This window comes from Ornithorhynchus anatinus, chromosome 9, assembly GCF_004115215.2.
Source record: "Ornithorhynchus anatinus isolate Pmale09 chromosome 9, mOrnAna1.pri.v4, whole genome shotgun sequence".
NCBI lineage: Eukaryota > Metazoa > Chordata > Mammalia > Monotremata > Ornithorhynchidae > Ornithorhynchus > Ornithorhynchus anatinus.
In genome coordinates this window covers 36,258,784-36,276,823 of record NC_041736.1, presented here as the reverse complement: position 1 = coordinate 36,276,823, position 18,040 = coordinate 36,258,784, and the positions used below count along the sequence as shown (strand labels likewise).

General features: G+C 41.4%; 1 protein-coding gene across 3 annotated transcripts in view; it reads right to left on the bottom strand.

The window, feature by feature from the left end:
* RCAN2 (regulator of calcineurin 2) overlaps positions 1–18,040 on the bottom strand; it is a 145,998-nt gene that overhangs the window by 45,981 nt on the left and 81,977 nt on the right. Inside the window, exon 1 of one of the 3 annotated variants that reach the window (XM_001511523.5) lies at positions 1,714–1,981. The exons of the other annotated variants lie outside the window; for them this stretch is intronic. Coding sequence (XP_001511573.1) covers positions 1,714–1,800 — 87 coding nt within the window. The 5' untranslated portion in view covers positions 1,801–1,981. Of the gene's footprint in view, positions 1–1,713; positions 1,982–18,040 lie in introns of those variants that run through there. 3 annotated transcript variants of the gene reach the window in all.

Sequence of the window (18,040 nt, the reverse complement as noted above, 5' to 3'; positions counted from 1 at the left end):
TTTGATCTGGAACGGCAACACGGTGGCTCACCCAATCCATCAGGGCCAATTCACAGACTCTGGCCTCCATTCCTCGCCCTGTGCTTTACAGAGCCAAGTGATGAAAACTAACCAGAGTACGAAATAAGAGATGGCCACCTTTGAGCCATGACTGAAAACATGCAACAACAAATGGATTCTTGAATCCATTTCAAAACTGTCCTGAAGTTGGGGCCTTGAAGCATAGCATCGAGGGAGGAGAAAAGCCTCCTGTCGGCAACATATGAACGGTGCTTAATTTGTTCTGGGGTTTTGCTGGGGTTGAAGCTATTCCCCATCTCTAGACAGAGCCCCAAGATTTATTTCAGCGTCCCGGCATCTCTTGGGAGAGATGTCTGAACTGTTTCAGAAAGAGGGCTGACTGGATCTGTGGAGAAAGGCTATTTCAGCAAAATCAAGTATGGTAACCATAGCCCAAAGGACAGAGGTAGTGGCCCGGAATTTCTGCTCCTCAGCCTTTGCCTTGTTCTTCTCTCAAGCTTCCTCAGGTAACGTTTCCATCACCGGGATGCTGAGAGAAATGTCAGCCCGCAGTGCCCCCTTGACAAATGAGCCCTTGTGTAAAGTACTTTCTGTGTCCCTTGTACACATATTACAGTCCAAAGTAACAGGGATATTGCATTTTCTTACTAAAGCCTAGATCTCTGATGGCAAATGATAGGTTGCTCATGGGATCGATCGATCAGTGGCATTAATCGAGGCTTCCTGTATGAAGGACACTGTACTAAGCACTTGGGAAAGAACAATATGACAGAGTTGGTAGAAACATTCTCTGCTACTCAGTCCAATCACTTCTTTCTCCGATTCAGTTTTAGAGACTAAATCGTCATGATATTTTTCTTTCCGAAGAGCTTAAATAAAATGCTGCTTCTGAGGCTTAGCTTTCCTAGTTCACTTATGAAAGAAGTCATTCAAATTCCCACTTAGACAACTGAGAGGTCTTTTCATAAAGCAAAACCAATGGCTAATATAATCGATCTTGTCAGGAGACAATTATCCATGCCAATTAGACAATTCCTGCAAGAAATCAGTCAGAACCAGTTTAGTCTATTAAAATCCCAAACTGAGTTTTCCCCAATCCCACCAACTCAACTGTCTAAACTTCATCTGTGAACAACTGTACTGAAATGATTGCTTTCTAAATACGATGTTTTTCTAAAGCTGATTTTGGTAGAAAGAGAATTGTTAAGATCAGAACTCTCATGCTTCATTAAAGGAACACACTATGAAATCTTTACCTATTCAAATTACAAATGGGATGTTTTCCTGGTTAAAAATACGAGGAATTAATGCTTAATATGCAAATAGCCTCCTATTACTTGACACCAAATACCTTTCCAAAACGCAGGGTAGGTTAGTTTCCCTCTGGAATTCTGAAGAAATGACAAAAAATGACAATATACGCATTATGAAAAGCGTGTCTGGAATGTCACCTCCCGGAGAACACTAGAAAACAGACAATGGTAACGCTTATCTCATCGGAAAAATGATCGGTGTAACCATCCTGTCATCTAACTTGCTCTAATTAGGATATCATTCAGTCGCATGTGTTGCAAAAAGCAGATCAGAACCCCATCTGCCTTCTCACTTAAAGCAGCAAAAACACTCGCATATCTCTAAATTAAAAGGCTTTTAGAAGCAGCAGCAGTAATAAAAATGATTGCAGGTGCATACCTTAACCTCTTGATTGGTAAAAATCTCCACATCCACCACACAGGCAATCAGAGTGGAGACATCACAGTCCATGCTACGGGCTGGCATTCCCCCTCTTGTATTAAATATGAGCGTTCTACAACCTCGAAGCTGTAAATTATGTGCAAACCTCCAATTCAGAATTTCTATTGCAAAGTCTTAGATGCTGAAAGGCGTTGAGTCGTGGGCAGAGAGGCGCTCCTTGCACCTAGGGCTGCCTCTGCCTAATGCAATCTGCAATTTAGCAGGCACAGCATAGTAACAGCCCTAGTCCATCTCTCATGGCAATGACATCATCACAAAGACTGACATAAGCTAAATCTATCTTTTTTTTCAAGCCTTTTATCTCTAGGCAGTGCAGTGGAGCAAATTGAACATGATTATGTGCTAAATCTGAACTCAGACTAAATCAATTCGGGCAGCATTCGCTGGGAACTGAGTCATAGCCGTTGTTTCAGCTGAGTGCTTGTGTTTGCAAAAAGGAGGAAAAAAATCCGACGCTGGAGGCTCTGTTCTGTGGGGGAAACGATTCTGCAGTTGAGCCTTCGAAGGTTAAGGTTTGCATTTTTTCTGCCTCAAAAACAAGCAGGAAGCCGAGCGTTTGGAAAATTGCTTGGCTCATACTAATATCTGTATGCCAATCGGTAGGGCTGCTCAGGGTGTATTGGTTTAATTTATTCTAATGCTCTCAAAGCATACTAAAAATAAAACCTAAATGACCACAAGACTGGCCTTTAGCCTGTTAGACACCCTCCCCCAAAATAGAAACACGATAAATGCTATTTATGATGATCTCGACGATAGCTAAGCCTTTTGTCTCCGGGCGATGTGACGGTCTATTCAGATTTCGGTGGCCAGCAAGGTCATTCAGACAAAACCGGGTCATAGAATCAATGTGACAACAAACACATCTTTTGTCTACATAACCCAAACCCATGGAATCATAGAGCTGGAAGGGATCTTTAAAGCCAGCCCCCTGCTTTCATACGGGAGAATGAATAAATCCCGAATAGCAATAGTAGCAATGATGGTATTCATTAAGCATCTACTGAGTGCAGAGCCCTGGACTAAGTGCTTGAGAAGCTTCAACAGAAACAGTCAAAAAATGTGTCTTGCTCTGAAGAAGCTTATGTCTCAACGGGAGAGACGGGCCTAAAAATGTTTACAAACAGTGAAATTAGAATACATTTAGAAATACACATAAATCCACAAGGGCTAAGGATGGGCATAAATAGAAACATAAAGTTCTATACGCAGCTGTTGAGTTGCTATGACTCAAGGTAGAATACTTAATAATAATAATGTCGGTATTTCTTAAGGGCTTACTATATGCAGAGCACTGTTCTAAGCGCTGGGGTATACCGGATAATCAGGTTGTCCCACACGAGGCTCACAGTCTTAATCCCCATTTTACAGATGAGGTAACTGAGGCACAGAGAAGTGAAGTGACTTGCCCACAGTCACACAGCTGACAAGTGGCAGAGCCTGGATTCGAACCCATTACCTCTGACTCCCAAGCCTGTGGTCTTTCCCCTGAGCCACACTACACCCCAACTTAGCCGTGGAAGGGTAGTTGGAGGAGGGAGACTATTATGAGAAGTAGCATAGCCTTGTGGAGAAAGCATAGGCCTGGCAGTCAGAAGGACCTGGGTCCTAATCCTGGTTCTGTCACTTGTCTGTCCGGTGATCTTGGACAAGTCATTTTACTTCTCTGTGTCTCAGTTTCCTCATCTGTAAAATGGGGATTCAGACTGGGAGCCCCATCTGGGATGGGGAATTTTTCCAACCCGATTATCTTGTATCTACCCCAACGTTAAGTACAGTTCCTGGCTCGGAGTAAAGCGCTTAACAAATATTATTATTATTTTGAGGGATTCAAACCTGCTGAGGGTCGAACATAAGCATATTTGAGACGGCAGGCAGCTCCAGACTTGGAAGAAGAGCACGAGTAAGGGCTGTGGAATGAGATTTACCTCATTTACTTGCATAATTGCCTCCATCGCATAGTTCTCTCCCTCATCCCCCGATTTTTGTAGAGGAACAAAGATTATTTTGGTATGCGGGGATAGCAGCAAGCCAAGATAGGAAGAAGAGAAGGGACAGAAAGCACTATTTCGACAGATACAGGCTTGTGTTATGCTGGGGAGGGATTTTCGTCACTGAGATTTGGGAACTTGGGGCTAGGTGGAGGAGAAGGCAGAATGTAGGAGGGGTAATTTATTGAACACCTATTGTATTCAGCGTTTGGAAAAGTACAAATAGAAGAAAAGCAGTCTTAAAGTGACCTCTTACCATCCTCTTCTTCTCCTCACCTTTCCTCCTCTTTTTTCTCCGGCTCCCCTTAATGCTATATTAAATTTTAAATGACCCTAAATAATCATAGCCCCTCCCCTGTTATGCAAAAAAGTGAGGCAATCGTGCAAGTAAATACTGTAGTTAGAAAGAAGGATTATTAAGAATAATAATAATTATGGTATTTGTTAAGCGCTTACTATGTGCCAAGCCCTGTTCTAAGTGCTGGGGGGTTGAGGGGTGCAAGCTGGGGAAGAACAGGTGTGGACAGCTGAAATGTAAAATGGTAAGAGTTGGTGAGAGTCTTGAAGCCAGTGGCAAGGATGATTTGTTTGATACAGAGGGAGATGGACAACCATTAGAGGGCTTAGAGGAGTGAGGAGATGGTGCTAATCCAACTTTTCAGAAAAGATTGCCTCTTCTTTCCTTCAAGATCTGGATATAGTTCAGGGATCATGTCTACCAACGGTTTTATATTATACTTAGGACAGGGCTCTTTGTACAGTAAATGTGCAATAAATACCGTTGATCAACCTACTAACTGGATAAAGCATAGACCTGAGCCAGTACCAAGAGACAAGGATTCAGATTAGAGGTTAGCCACTGATTTGCCCTTCCCTTTTACCTTTCTCTTTTCTAAATCTGCAAAACTGGAACGTTATTAGATAGTGGTCTGGGTAAAGCACAAATTGATCTCAGGAGGCAAAATCATTTTTACTATTCGGTTGATGTATTGGACTGGACTGCAGGTTTAATCTTTTGTTTTTCTGCTCTCTCTCTCTTCTCCATAATTCAGTCAGCTGCCCTTTATCTCCCCTGCAGACTCCTTTGCCAGTCAGTCATGTTTACTGAGTGCTTACTGTGTGCAGAGCACTGTACTAAGCACTTGGGAGAATACCACAATAAACAGACATTCCCTATCCACAACAGACTTACAGTCTAGAGGGGGAGACAGGCATAAATATAAATAACTTTTGCCATTCATATCCTCATTCTCTGCCTTTTACCCTCTTTCTGCCCCCGTGTTCCTCCTCACCACACATGCCTGGTCATTAGTCTCAAACATGGACAATCCACCTCTGTTGTAAATCAAACCACCTACTAAATTTCCAATCCCAATTTCTTGAAACAATCTGGATCTTCCCAGGAATTTTGTACGTGCAGGAAAAGCTCCTTATTTGGGAGATGAAACAAGATTATAGAATCAGAATAGTTTTGATTGCTAGGGGCTGAAATTTCTACTTTCTGTTTGCCTGGAGTTCAAAATTGGAGTGTAATAAATAATATTGGCATTGGTTATTCATGTTCTCAGTAGTAGCTTTTTAAAAGTGGACCTCTGATTTAGAATTCAACCTAATAGGTGGAAATTTTTAAATATTTGAGTAGGCAGTAGGAAGCATTACAAAATCATGTGGGAGGTGTTATTTTTCCATTAGCTATTCCACAACCTTAGTAATCCCAGAGGGAAGAACGTGAACAGATGAAATACAAAAAAAATCCAATTAAAACATTTAAAACCCCAAAAATGTTCCTCGTAAACACAGTATAAGTTGAAGGCAGGTCTTCACAAGACAATAAATTCAGAGAATAGAAATTTTTGGCAAAACAACAGCAGCTGTGAATCTAGCACATGTCATCAATCATCTTCACAAAAGGTTGTTCCATCAGGATTTTCCTTGAATTTTGGAATGACAATGAAAAACAACTCTGTTGGGTCTGGAGCATTATAACCAATTCCTCTGTGTGGGGTCTTTATATAGCATGGCCTAGTGGATAATGCACAGGCCTAGAAGTGAGAAGGACCTGGGTTCTAATCCAGGCTCCTCCACGTGTCTGCTGTGTGGCCTTGGGCAAGTCACTTCACTTCTCTGTGCCTCAGTTACCTCAACTGTAAAATGGGGATTACGACTTGGGAGCCCCATGTGGGACAGGGACTATGTCCCACCTGATTAACTTGTATCTACCCCAGTGCTTAGTACAGTGTCAGGCACAGAGTAAGTGCTTAACCAATACCATAAAAAACCTCTCAGGCTCATCCTTCACTCCTGATGGGAGATACCATCCCCAGAATGCTGCCTCAAACTCTGTTTCACACATTTGGCATAGTAATGGTCTAGTTCAATTCTCTTCTTATTCAGTAATAATTATAGTACTTGTTAGTGCTTACTGTGTGCCAGTCACTTCATTCATTCATTCATTTATTCAATCGTATTTATTGAGCGCTTACTATGTGTAGAGCACTGAACTGAGCGCTCGAAACGTACGATTCGGCAACAGATAGAGACAATCTATCTTTACTAAGCGCTGGGGCAGATATAGGCAAATCGTGTTGGCACAGTCCCTTCCCACGTGGGGCTCAAAGTCTCAATCCCCATTTTACAGTTGAGGTAAACGAGGCACAGAGAAGTAAAGTGACTTGCCCAGGGTCACACAGCAGTCAAGTAGCTAAGCCGGGATTAGAACCCATGCCCTTCTCACTCCCAGGCCCTTGCTGTCTCCACTACTCCATGCTGCTTCTCAGTAGAAGGAGGAAGTACAGCTGGTCATTTTTACAGATAACTGTAGAGAAGGTGAAGCCGCCGGAAGGCTCAGGGCAGAAGAAATATGACAGGCCCACGCCAACCCAAGTTCTTTCTATCCATCTGATCCTTTCTGGATTACTTGCTTTGTTTCTCCATACACTCACTCACCTACAGAACCACTCAATCAATCAACCGTATTTATTGAGAAGCAGCGTGGCTCAGTGGAAAGAGCCCGGGCTTGGGAGTCAGAGGTCATGAGTTCAAATCCCAGCTCTGCCACTTGTCAGCTGTGTGACTGCGGGCAAGTCACTTAACTTCTCTGTGCCTCAGTTCCCTCATCTGTAAAATGGGGATGAAGACTGTGAGCCTCACGTGGGATAACCCCATTACCCTGTTTCTCCCCCAGTGCTTAGAACAGTGCTCTGCACATACTAAGCGCTTAACAAATACCAACATTATTATTATTATTATTGTTGAGTGCTTACTCGGTGCAGAGCAGGGAACTAAGAGCTTGGAAGATTACAGTATGACAGAGTTGGTAGCATCCTGCCCACAGAGAGCTTACAGTCTAGACAGGGGAGACAGACATGAATTTAAAAAAAAAATTACGGATATGTACATAAGTGCTGTGGGACTGAGGGAGGGATGAATAAAGGGAGAAAATCCAAGGGCAAGGGCGATGCGGAAGGGAGTGCGAGAAGAGGAAATGAGAGCTTAGTCGGGGAAGGCTTCTGGGAGGAGATGGACCTTCAATAAGGTTTTGAAGTGGGGGAGAGTGATCAACTGTCAGATATGAAGAGGGAGGGCGTTCCAGACCAGAGGCAGGACGTGGGTGAGAGGTCGACGGCGAGAGAGATGGGTTCGAGGTGCAGTGAGTAGGTTGGCATTAAGTTGAGGAGCAAAATGTGCGGGCTGGGTTGTAATCAGGGAGGTACAATCTGACAACCCTGACAAGATGGCCCCAGCCAAGGTGAGGGTTGGCAAGAACTGCTGTTGGGACGGCTGCGGTGAATCCTAGAGAGTGGATGCCTTTTATGCCTAATTATTAAAGCCGTCAAGGATAACCAATCCGAGCAAGTGACACAACCGAGAGTTAACCAGGTCAAGCGAGTTCTGGGGTCCTATTGCCAAAAACCTGAACAGGTGAAGCAAGAGCTGAATCCGTGATCAGAAACCGTTTGACCATATTTCTCGCCAAAAGATTTGAGGTTGATACACCACATGCTGAAAGGCATTTCGAATCCTAGTTAGTCATTACTGAAGATGGGAACTAAGAAGCTGAGTTTCTCTGTCTTTCTCAGGCATCCTTCTCACCTCCCACTCCTTTTTTTCCCCCCCTCTCCATCTCTCTTTTTGGGAAATGGTTCTGATGTGATGGCTGTAGGATTCGGTGTTCTCAGAACGAGATGTATATATTTGTCGGAGGTCTGCTATTTAGATGATCTGCACAATGATTCATTTTAAGTAATATGGATAGGACGCACTTTGAAAGTGCACTAGAAAGGTTCAGAGTTTGACTCTGAATTCAACTGGCTGGAATTTAAAGTGATAATATTTTAATTCTGTACCTATTTGATATAAAGAAATGAAAAATACAAAAGGGAAATACTTCTAGATGAAAGCGGTTTTGTCTCACTAATTTAATTTGAAACAGGCCAAAATTTAGCCCAATTCATCTTCACCCTTAAATCACTATGGATTTATAGAAACATAATTTAAAATAGGTCTTCAAAGGTCACCTAGTCCATTCTTGGTTAGTTTTTAACATTTTGAAATTATATGGTGCCTAACATTAAATAATCTCAGCACTCAATGATACTACAACAATGATACATATTATTGGTCTGATTCTATTCAAGGGAAGATAGATTTTTGAAAGAGCAAATCAAGATATACCCCAAAATAATAAGTCTAATTGCATTGTCTGTTAAGCACTTAGTAGATACAGTTCAATAAAATCACACAGTCCCTGTCCCACACCAAGGCTTCTAGGCTGTAAGCTCCTTGTGGGCGGGTAACGTGTTTATCAACTCCACTGTATTGCACTCTCCCACGTGCTTAGTACAGTGCTCCGCACAGCACCTTCCTCTCGCCCTCTCCTCAACACCTCTAGTTCAAATCACAATATCTCTCACTTCAATGGGTTGGTCTCCTCCATCAGTATGAGGCTGCAGTGAACAGACCAGTCAGACAACATGTCTAGTAAGGTATGGATTTGTTTTTGTTTTTTTCTTTTAACCTGATTTGCCTTCGTTTCTGGTCCCAGTTCATTTTTATTAATTAAGGTTAAGCCCCCTCCACCCCAAAAGTAATGTTTTTAAATTTTGTTGCTTTTCTGAAGGCATGCCTTGCTAAATATAAATCAAATCCACTTCAGCATTTCTGGCTATCTGCTTGTTCTAAATTTTCCAAGTGCCTAGTACAGGAGCAGCATGGCCTAGTGGAAAGAGCAAGGGTCTAGGATCAGAAGGACCTGTGTGGGCCTGGGAGTCAGATGGACCTGTATTCTAACTCCGGCTCTGTCACCTGTCTACTGTGTGACCTTGGACAATTCACATCACTTCTCTGTGCCTCAATTCCTTCAGCTGCAAAATGAGGATTAAGAGTGTGAGCCCCAGGTAGGACAAGAAATGTGTCCAACATGATTAACTTGTAACTACCCCAGCGCTTAGAGCAATTCTTGGCACATAGTAAACACTTAATGAGTACTCTAATTATTAATAGTACAGTGCAGTACTTCCAACAGCATTTATTGCATGCTATCATCACTATTACCTAAGCACTTGAACCCTCAAAATCTCTGTAGCATTTCTGAACATACCTTAACGTACTTTATCACTTAATCTCTAACTCATTTACATAAGTGCTCACAGTAAGTTCTCTGCACATAGTAAGCACTCTATCAATATGATTGAATGAATCATTCAATCCCTTTCTAGTCCTTTCCGATAATTATTTTAGGGTTCATCTTCCCCTACTAGATTGGGTCCGTGTTTACTAACTCGGACTCTCCCAAGCACTTAGTACAGTACTATGCACACCGTAAGTACTCAATAAATATTACTGATCGTTTGATTGGGATGGAACATTCTGCCTAACAGTAAAACACTTCCCTAAGAAAAATATGTAGGGAAAAATCTGAGGCCACTTTCACTACTATAATTCAAAGAACATAGAAACTCATGATTCCCTCTTCTGTTGATTTCACCTTCACGAACGGCCCAACGAAAACACTGCTATATTCAGATCTTGGGCATTCCTCGGTAAAATGAAAGGAATAATATTCCTTTTCTTGGATCGACGTTCCTAATTACCCTACTTAGTCCAATGTACAAACCCAGCACTGGTCTTAGTTAAAAGAATTACTTTGTAAATATTGTACTCTCTCAAGCACTTAGTACAGACTCTCTCAAGCACTTAGTACAGTGCTCTACACACAGTGCTTACTACGATGCAAGTGCTTAGTATAGCACTTTGCACACAGTAAACGCTCAATAAATACGATTGAACGAACAGTAATAGCTCAGTAAATACTATCAATATGATTGACTGATTAAATAACTTCTACCAGGATAAGACGTAGATTGTCTTGAGAATGAGAAAAGTCAGGAAGTATTATTCCCAACTGAAGTCTAGTTAAGTCTAGAAATTGAGATAGAAAATCGAAAGCTAGAGCTGAGTTCTTTGTTCCCCCTTCACAGTTCAGTTAAACTAGGGCAAAGTGCTTTTCAGTAAACATAATCACAAACATTTGATCTAGCCTTTTCTTACCAGAGGACATATCTGGTTTAATATGAGCTGGAAAAATCTAACTTTTCACCTCACTGCTGGTTTTTTTCTTACCTTCTTTTCATATATATAGATCTGAACATACCTATATGTATATATATGAATATATATATATATATGTATGTATACATTTGGTTGAAAGGGGAAACTCTTAACTCCTGAAATGCCCCAGGGCTCTAGACTTCCAGTAAAGAGCTGTTTTATGGCCTTAGAAATTATGCTGATCCAGACTTTTATGATGCTAAAATTAACTTCAGGCACTGGAATCTTTTCTCCTTCCCTTATAATTCTCAGGAGGCTGATTGGAACAGATGTTCCATTTAAGTCAGCGGAACATCAAGATTTACCAAGCCAAGAGGAAATACATGTTTGGTAGTCTTAACTTGGCATTTAGGCCAGCCAACCAATTAATCATAGTGTATCTGTCTCTAAACGTAGTGTGGCCTAGTGGATTCAAGTTTTTAGGAAAACTGGCCATTATTTGGAATATATTCATCACCATTAAATATGGTTTGGAATAATCTGTACCAGTTGAACTACCCCCGACTCTTAGGAACTAAGGTATTCAAAATTCCTTGTTTGCTAATCAGAACTCAGAGCAGGATTAACTTCACCAAATTAACTTATCATCATCATCATCATCAATGGGTTGTATGAGCTTTTACGATGTGCAGAGCACTGTACTAAGCACTTGGGAGAGTACAATACAATAGAGTTGGTAGAAATTTTTCCTACCCACAAAGAGCTCACAGTCTAGAGTCTGAGACACGTGGGGTAAAAAGCATCAGTATCTGGATGCTATTTGGGTCCTCCAAGAGTTTTAAACTTAGAGATGCCACTCTCAGGTTGCTCGGCACTGATAGCTGATCAAAAACCAAGTCAGGTTTGGAGATTCTTTCAGAGTTCAAAGGCAATAGCTGAAGAATTCTGACCCTAGCTGTCAAGTTTGTGTTCATTACCTAGCTTTAGACTTAAAAGGAGAACATCTGGTCTTTAAACACAATAATGTAGACATTTCCATTTTAACCAGGTCTAGAGGAATGACAGATTTTTCACACATTCTAATTCACAATTGAGTTGCATTAAAGAAATGGGTTCACTTTTGCTTAAAGTTCTGAGAAATCTCGTGCTGTTTATACTTCTTGGCAAGTCTGATCCTGGTTGGTGGCTGGCTCTGATTTTTCTGCAGGATCTGCTGTTAAGTGCTTGAATTGAAAGACCTGAAAAAGCTGAAATATTATTAGTAACTAAAGAGAGGCTTGTAATTTATGGGTTGGTTATGTTTCTTTTTTCAGCTTAATCATATTTCAGGAGGTTATTCATACCCGCCTCGGAATGTTTAAAGCACTTATCACCAGAGGTGCCAAGATCTCAATCAGAGATGTAATATTAAGATAGTTTCGAAGGTAGAGCTAAATATGGGATTTAAAATCAAAAGCTTGGCCTTGAAACTCTACTTGAAATAGAAGAGCAAAGTGCTTGCAGGTGCTATTTGCTTAATGCAGAATAAGCTACTTCTATCTTAGGTGCAAGTCTGAATTTTCCTTCTCCTGAACGTTGAATTAAGACTCGAAGTTACATGTCAATTCCAGAAGTCAAAATTAGTGGAAAACAAAGGGATGGGATGCTACCTCTTCCTGCATTTTATCCCTCATCTGGAATGAACATGGTCTATTAATCTTGTGGAAATTCATTATTATATTAGATACAGTGTCACTGCTGAACAGAGGCCCCAAAGGGTATAATGTCGCATTGCTGCTAGTACAAGATGCAGGAGAGAGGTCCCTCTCTGCTGCGTATCTGGTATTCCTGTGAGCAAATGCAGCTTTCTGTTCAAATTTACTATTATCACAGTACCTCCATGTTGCCTTCTTTCCTGTTAATTGGCTGTCACATTGCCTGAACGGGGCACTTGCCTCCCAGAGGAAAAAGCCAAATAACCTATGAAAAGGCTTGATGCTTGTTAATGCTCTGCTCCTCATGGAATCTGTTTCCAAAAAGAAATATTTCATGGAAAATACATCTTTCCCTTTCTTCTTTGCTTTCTTGTAGCTGATGGAGAATACATTTACCTTATCCTATAATTTTCACTGAAAGATGCATTTATTTTTAAAGCCCTACACATTCTTCTGGTGACTACTTTAATCCATTCCCTTTGTGTTGGATTCCGGGGGCATATTGTTTACTATGTGAAAGTGTCTTTGTGCAACCCAATGGATGAACCTCACGCTACCTATGCTTGTTCTGCGAGAACCAACAGAGCTAACATTTTCAAGCAGTTAACATCATGTCTTCTCAGTGGTACTGAATTACACTTTAAAACAGTGTGGCCTAGTAGATGGATAGAGCACAGGCCTGGGAGACAGGAGGGCCTGGGTTCCAATCCCAGCTCTGCCACTTATCTGCTCTGTGACCTTGGGCAAGTTGTTTAACTTCTCCGTGCCTCAGTTACCTCATCTGTAAAGGGGGAATTAAGACTGTGAGCCCCATGTGGGACAGGGACTGTGTCCAATCTGATTTTCTTTTATCCACCTCAGCACTTAGTACTGTGCATGGCACATAATAAGCAATTAACAAATACCACAAATAATAATAACATTTGTTAAGTACTTACTACGTGCCAAGCATCATACTAAGCACTGGACTAAGATAATCAGGTCCCAGATGGGGCTCACAATCTAAAGTAGGAAGGAGAACAGGTATTGAATACTCTAGATTGTGAATTTGTTGTGGACAGGGAATGTCTTTTATATTGTTATATTGTACTCTCCCCAGTGCTTAATACAGTGCTCTGCACACAGTAAGCACTCAATAAATATGACTGACTGACTGAATCTCCATTTTACAAATGGGGGAAACCAAGACACAGAGAAGTTAAGTAATTTGTCCAAGGTCACACAGTGGCAAATGATAGAGCGGGGAATAGAACCTCGGTCCTCTGACTCCCAGGCCTGTGCTCTTTTCACACAGGAGTCTCTGAAATGGCCTCGTGTCTTACCAAATTATCTCCCTGAGAGCCCACTGCAATATTCTCCCTATTACGCATCATTTATCGCATCTGCAGCTTCTGTCATATACGCACAATAGACTTTAGCTGGAGATGTCACCGAAATGCGATATTGGTCCATCACTGGTATTTATTGAGCGTTTACTGGGTGCAGAGCACGGTCCTAATCATTTGATGCATCAATACAATTTATCATATCTGCGTGTTTGCCATCTTTAGGGACGATTCACTACTCTATAAGGAATTTAAGCACTTCTAAATCAAACGTTTTTAATCATATTGCCTTCTGCTTTGCAAATACTTAAGGAAAAAACTGAACCATGAATGAGAAGAAGCCAAGAAGCCACTTTCCAAAAATGAGTAAAACTGCTGACCTACTATTAACTACTCACTGTATCTCTGTCTCATCTATCTGGCCACCGACTTCTTACACATGCCCTCCCGCTGTTCTGCAACTCCATCCCCCTCCACATATAACAGACCTCTGCTCTTCCCACGTTCAAAACATTACTAAAATCATCTCTTCTAAGAGGCCTTCCCCTACTAAACCCTCACTCCCCCTTCTCCCTCTCCCTTCTGAGAGGCCTATGCATTTGGATCGATCCCCTTAAGTTCCTGTTATTCACCCCACCCTCAGCCCCAGAGCACTTGGATATATATCCGTAATTTATCTTAATGTCTGTCTCCCTCTCTAGATTGTAAATTCCTTGTGCATAGGGAACATGTCTACCAACTGTGCTGTATTTTTCTTTCCCAAGTGCTTAGCCAAGTGCTCTGCACACAGTAAGCACTCAATAAATATGATTGATTGCTGAGAAGACTAGCAGAATCCCAAATTATCATCAGAAGGGTCCAAGAAGTTTGGCTTCAACAGGATGCAGGCATCAAGCCCAGGATCATAAGACCCTATTTTAATTGTTTATCTTGTGCTTGGTACAGTGCTAACCACCAAGTAAGCAAATTAATGCAAACCACTTTGTTGAGTCAGCTAGGTGTTCCAGATGGATGTGTTCAGAAAACATAAAAAAGTAGCATTTTGCAGTAGGGCAACTACACAAAATCTAAAAATCTATGGCGAAACAAAGTTAAACACTGACCTTGCATTTGGCTGCCTAAGCAAGGAAGTAGAAGATTGAACCTCTGAAGGCCAGCTTATCTTATGGAAACTGGCAACCAGGTTGCTGGTAAAATGATATTAGGCTTCAGACCAAGCTCAGGGTCTGAAGCAGCATGACCTAGTGGAAAGAGCATGGGTCTGGGAGTCTGAGGATCTGGGTTCTAATCCTACCATATGTCTTCTGTGTGACCTTGGGCAAATCACTTCACATCTCTGGGCCTCAGTTCCCTCATCTGTAAAATGGAGATTCAATTTGTGTCCTCCCTCCTACTTATAACGTGAGCACCATGTGGGAACTGAATACCTTTTATCTATCCCAGCATTTAGTACAATCCTTTGAACACAGGAAGCACTTAACAGTTACCACAATTATTATAGATGGTTGAGAGACCAGGATTCATTCATTCAGAATCTCTCATAAACACCTCATACAAATCGTCAAGGCAGTTCCATCATCACTGATGGGCTAGATTAAACTGTAAGCGACGACGAATCAGGGTCACCAACAATAAAGTCTTGGAATAAAGTCAGTCTCTTAGCATTGGAGCGAGGCCCATTTCAATAAAGCTTCACGGCAGAATTCAGGCTCATGATCTTTGGTTCTGGATCGGAATCAACCAATCAGGGGTATTTATCGAGCACTTACTGTTTGGAGAGCAGAGTACTAAGCGCTTGGGAGAGTACAATACGCTGGATTCGGTAGACATGATCCCTGCCATCCGAGAGCTTACGATCTAGAATTGAGCAGGGGACAGGCCGGCTGAAAACTGACCTTCTTCTTCAAGTGCCATCAAGTCATTTAATACGATGGTATTTGCTAAGCACTTACTATGTGCCAAGCACTGTTCTAAACGGTGCCCCATTTCTGACCCATAGCGACTCCATGGACTCACCCTCTTCGGAACATCTCATCTTCTGTCACAAAGTCGTTCTGGCATGTGTAGCCATAGAGTTTTCTTGGTAAAGGTATGGAAGTGGTTTACCAATGTCTTCCACCCAGTAAAAACCTGAGTCTCTGCCGTTATCTTTGATCGATGTTTCGATCACTCGATCATGCGCCTTTGACTCTTTCCCATGCCGCTGCTGCCACTGTCTGATGCTTTGGCTTAAACCTCTCCATTATGGATAGCCCTATATGGCATTGCTTTACGCTTCATCAGCGTACGCAAAGTCTCCTGATGTGTTAAGGCATCGCCCTACCCAGTACGAAACCGGATGGTCCCCTTAGCTATGTCTGGATATGAAACAGTCATATTGGAAGAGGAATCCTCGCCTGATTTTAAACAACAAAAATTTGAACTCCCCAAAATACCCACTATCCAACCCCCCAAAGCAGTTACATTTTAACTATGCACATCTAGTTGGATAAGCTCCCTGGGACTCTTCAGTGGGAAATATCGCATATCTCTGCTCTCCCTCTTTCTCCTTCCATTTATTCCTTCAATCATATTTACTGGGCACTTGCTGTTCACAAAGCACTGTACTAAGCGCTTAGCACTGTATTCCCTCCCTCTTTTGTTTTTGAGAAGGAGGAATGGGAAAATGGAGACAGAAAGAAAAGAACAGCAGAAATAATGTAGTAAAAATTTCCTCTTGGCTACTTGCAAAGCTTATCGCTGTCCCACTTCAGCTTCCAAGCTGGTGGTTATAATGGTGCTATTTTCAAGTTAATTCACTGAACCTCTAGTAGCTTCTGAGCATTTTTTTGGTTTTGTTTTTGGTGTTCCCAGCTATTGAATTGATACTGAATGAAAAGGACCCCCAATCTTTTTTCACTGATGTTTCCATTTGAAAGAACCAATACTGTATTTAGAGAAGTCTCTAACTCTTCCTATTCAGAAGTAGCTTCCCTCTGTTTCTCCACCACTCTTGCCTTTTTCTGGGGGTCCTCTGTAACACTAATCGAGAGGCAGAATTTCCTAGTGGGTAGAGCATGGGCCTGGGTGTCAGAAAGACCTTGGTTTTAACTCTGATTCTGCCACTTGTCTGTTGCGTGACCTTGGACAAGTCACTTAGCTTCTCTGTGTCTCAGTTACCTCACCTCCAAAACAGGGAATAAGACTGTGAGCCAGTGTCCCACCTAACTAGCTTGGGTCTACCCCAGCGCTTAATACAGTGCCTGGCAAATAGAACTTAACAAATACTATAAAATATGGTCCTAGAATTAGTGTGAGGTGTTTGCAATCAGGTGTACGAGTAATTTCAATCCCAGAGCACTTATAAACATATCTGTAATTCATTTATTTATATTAATATGCTTTCCCCCCTCTAAGCTGTGAGCTCATGGGCAGCAAATGTGTCTACCAACTCTATACTGATTGTATTGCTGCTAGACTGCAAACTCCTTGTGGACATGGAACATATTCATCAACCCTGTTGTACTGACCCAAGTGTTTAATACAGTGCTCTGCTCACAGTAAGCACTCAATAAATATCACTGATTATTAATAAAATGGCATTAAGGCATTAATTAAGCACTTATATGCGCCAGGCACTATACAAAGTACTGGGGTAGATACAAGATAAACAGGCTAGACACAGTCCATGTCTCACATGGGGCTCACAGTCAATCCCCATTTTACAGATGAGGTAACTGAGGCACAGAGGAAGTGAAATGACTTGGCCAAGGTCACATAGCAGATCGGGACTGGAACCCAAGTCCTCTGACTCCCAGGCCCGTACTCTATCCATTAGTCTACACTGTTTCTCTTGTCTTACTTCTTGATAGATTATAGATAATGGGGATCTTGTCTCAGTTAATCATATTGCTAAGATCCTACTTGATACTGGTTCCAAATGCTTATAGTTTGGATGCTTTTCTTCATGAGTCAGGGATAAACCTAGATTTTTTAAATGATACCATCAAGAAGAGGGTCAAAGACAATACTTTCTCTTAGTGGTATTAATAAACGAAATATCCCGTGGAAAATTGAAAATAATGAGACAGCTCAGGCTATTTATAAAATCTTTCTTGAAAGTTACATTCTTTATGCCTGAAATAATGCTTCTGTGAAACTTGAAATACTTGGCTGGTTAGGATGAATTTGAAATGTCAGTTTAAAATCCAGACAGATCACTTAATTACACTGACCCATTACTTTGGCTCAAGATTGAGAGTCATATATTTTCTTTTTTTACTACTGCTAAATTACTTATCAATTACGGTAGAAGTTCTGTTTCTACATATTGCATTGAAAATGTGAGCCTTCTTTAAAATCGGCATTGCATTTTTCTTACTGATTTAACTTTTTTCCTACCAAAATCTACTTAATTTCATTATATTTGGTTCAGAAAATGAATTACAATGCTTTCAGATGTAATCTTTTCCATCCATTTATGTAGCTGCTAATGTAGTTTATGAAGAGAGTTATGAATGTTGGCATGCTAAGATATATATGGGGCAATCAGACCTGAAAATGCATTTATTAGGATCTGGTGTACTACACCAAACATATTTTACCTACATTCTGTCTAAATCCCTCTACAAATTCAACTAGATTTGCTGTACCCACCTTCACGGCCTGTGTTGTGGGAGGGTTATTAGAAAGGTGGCTGATCTAGAAAGAGGACAAGGACCTGCAC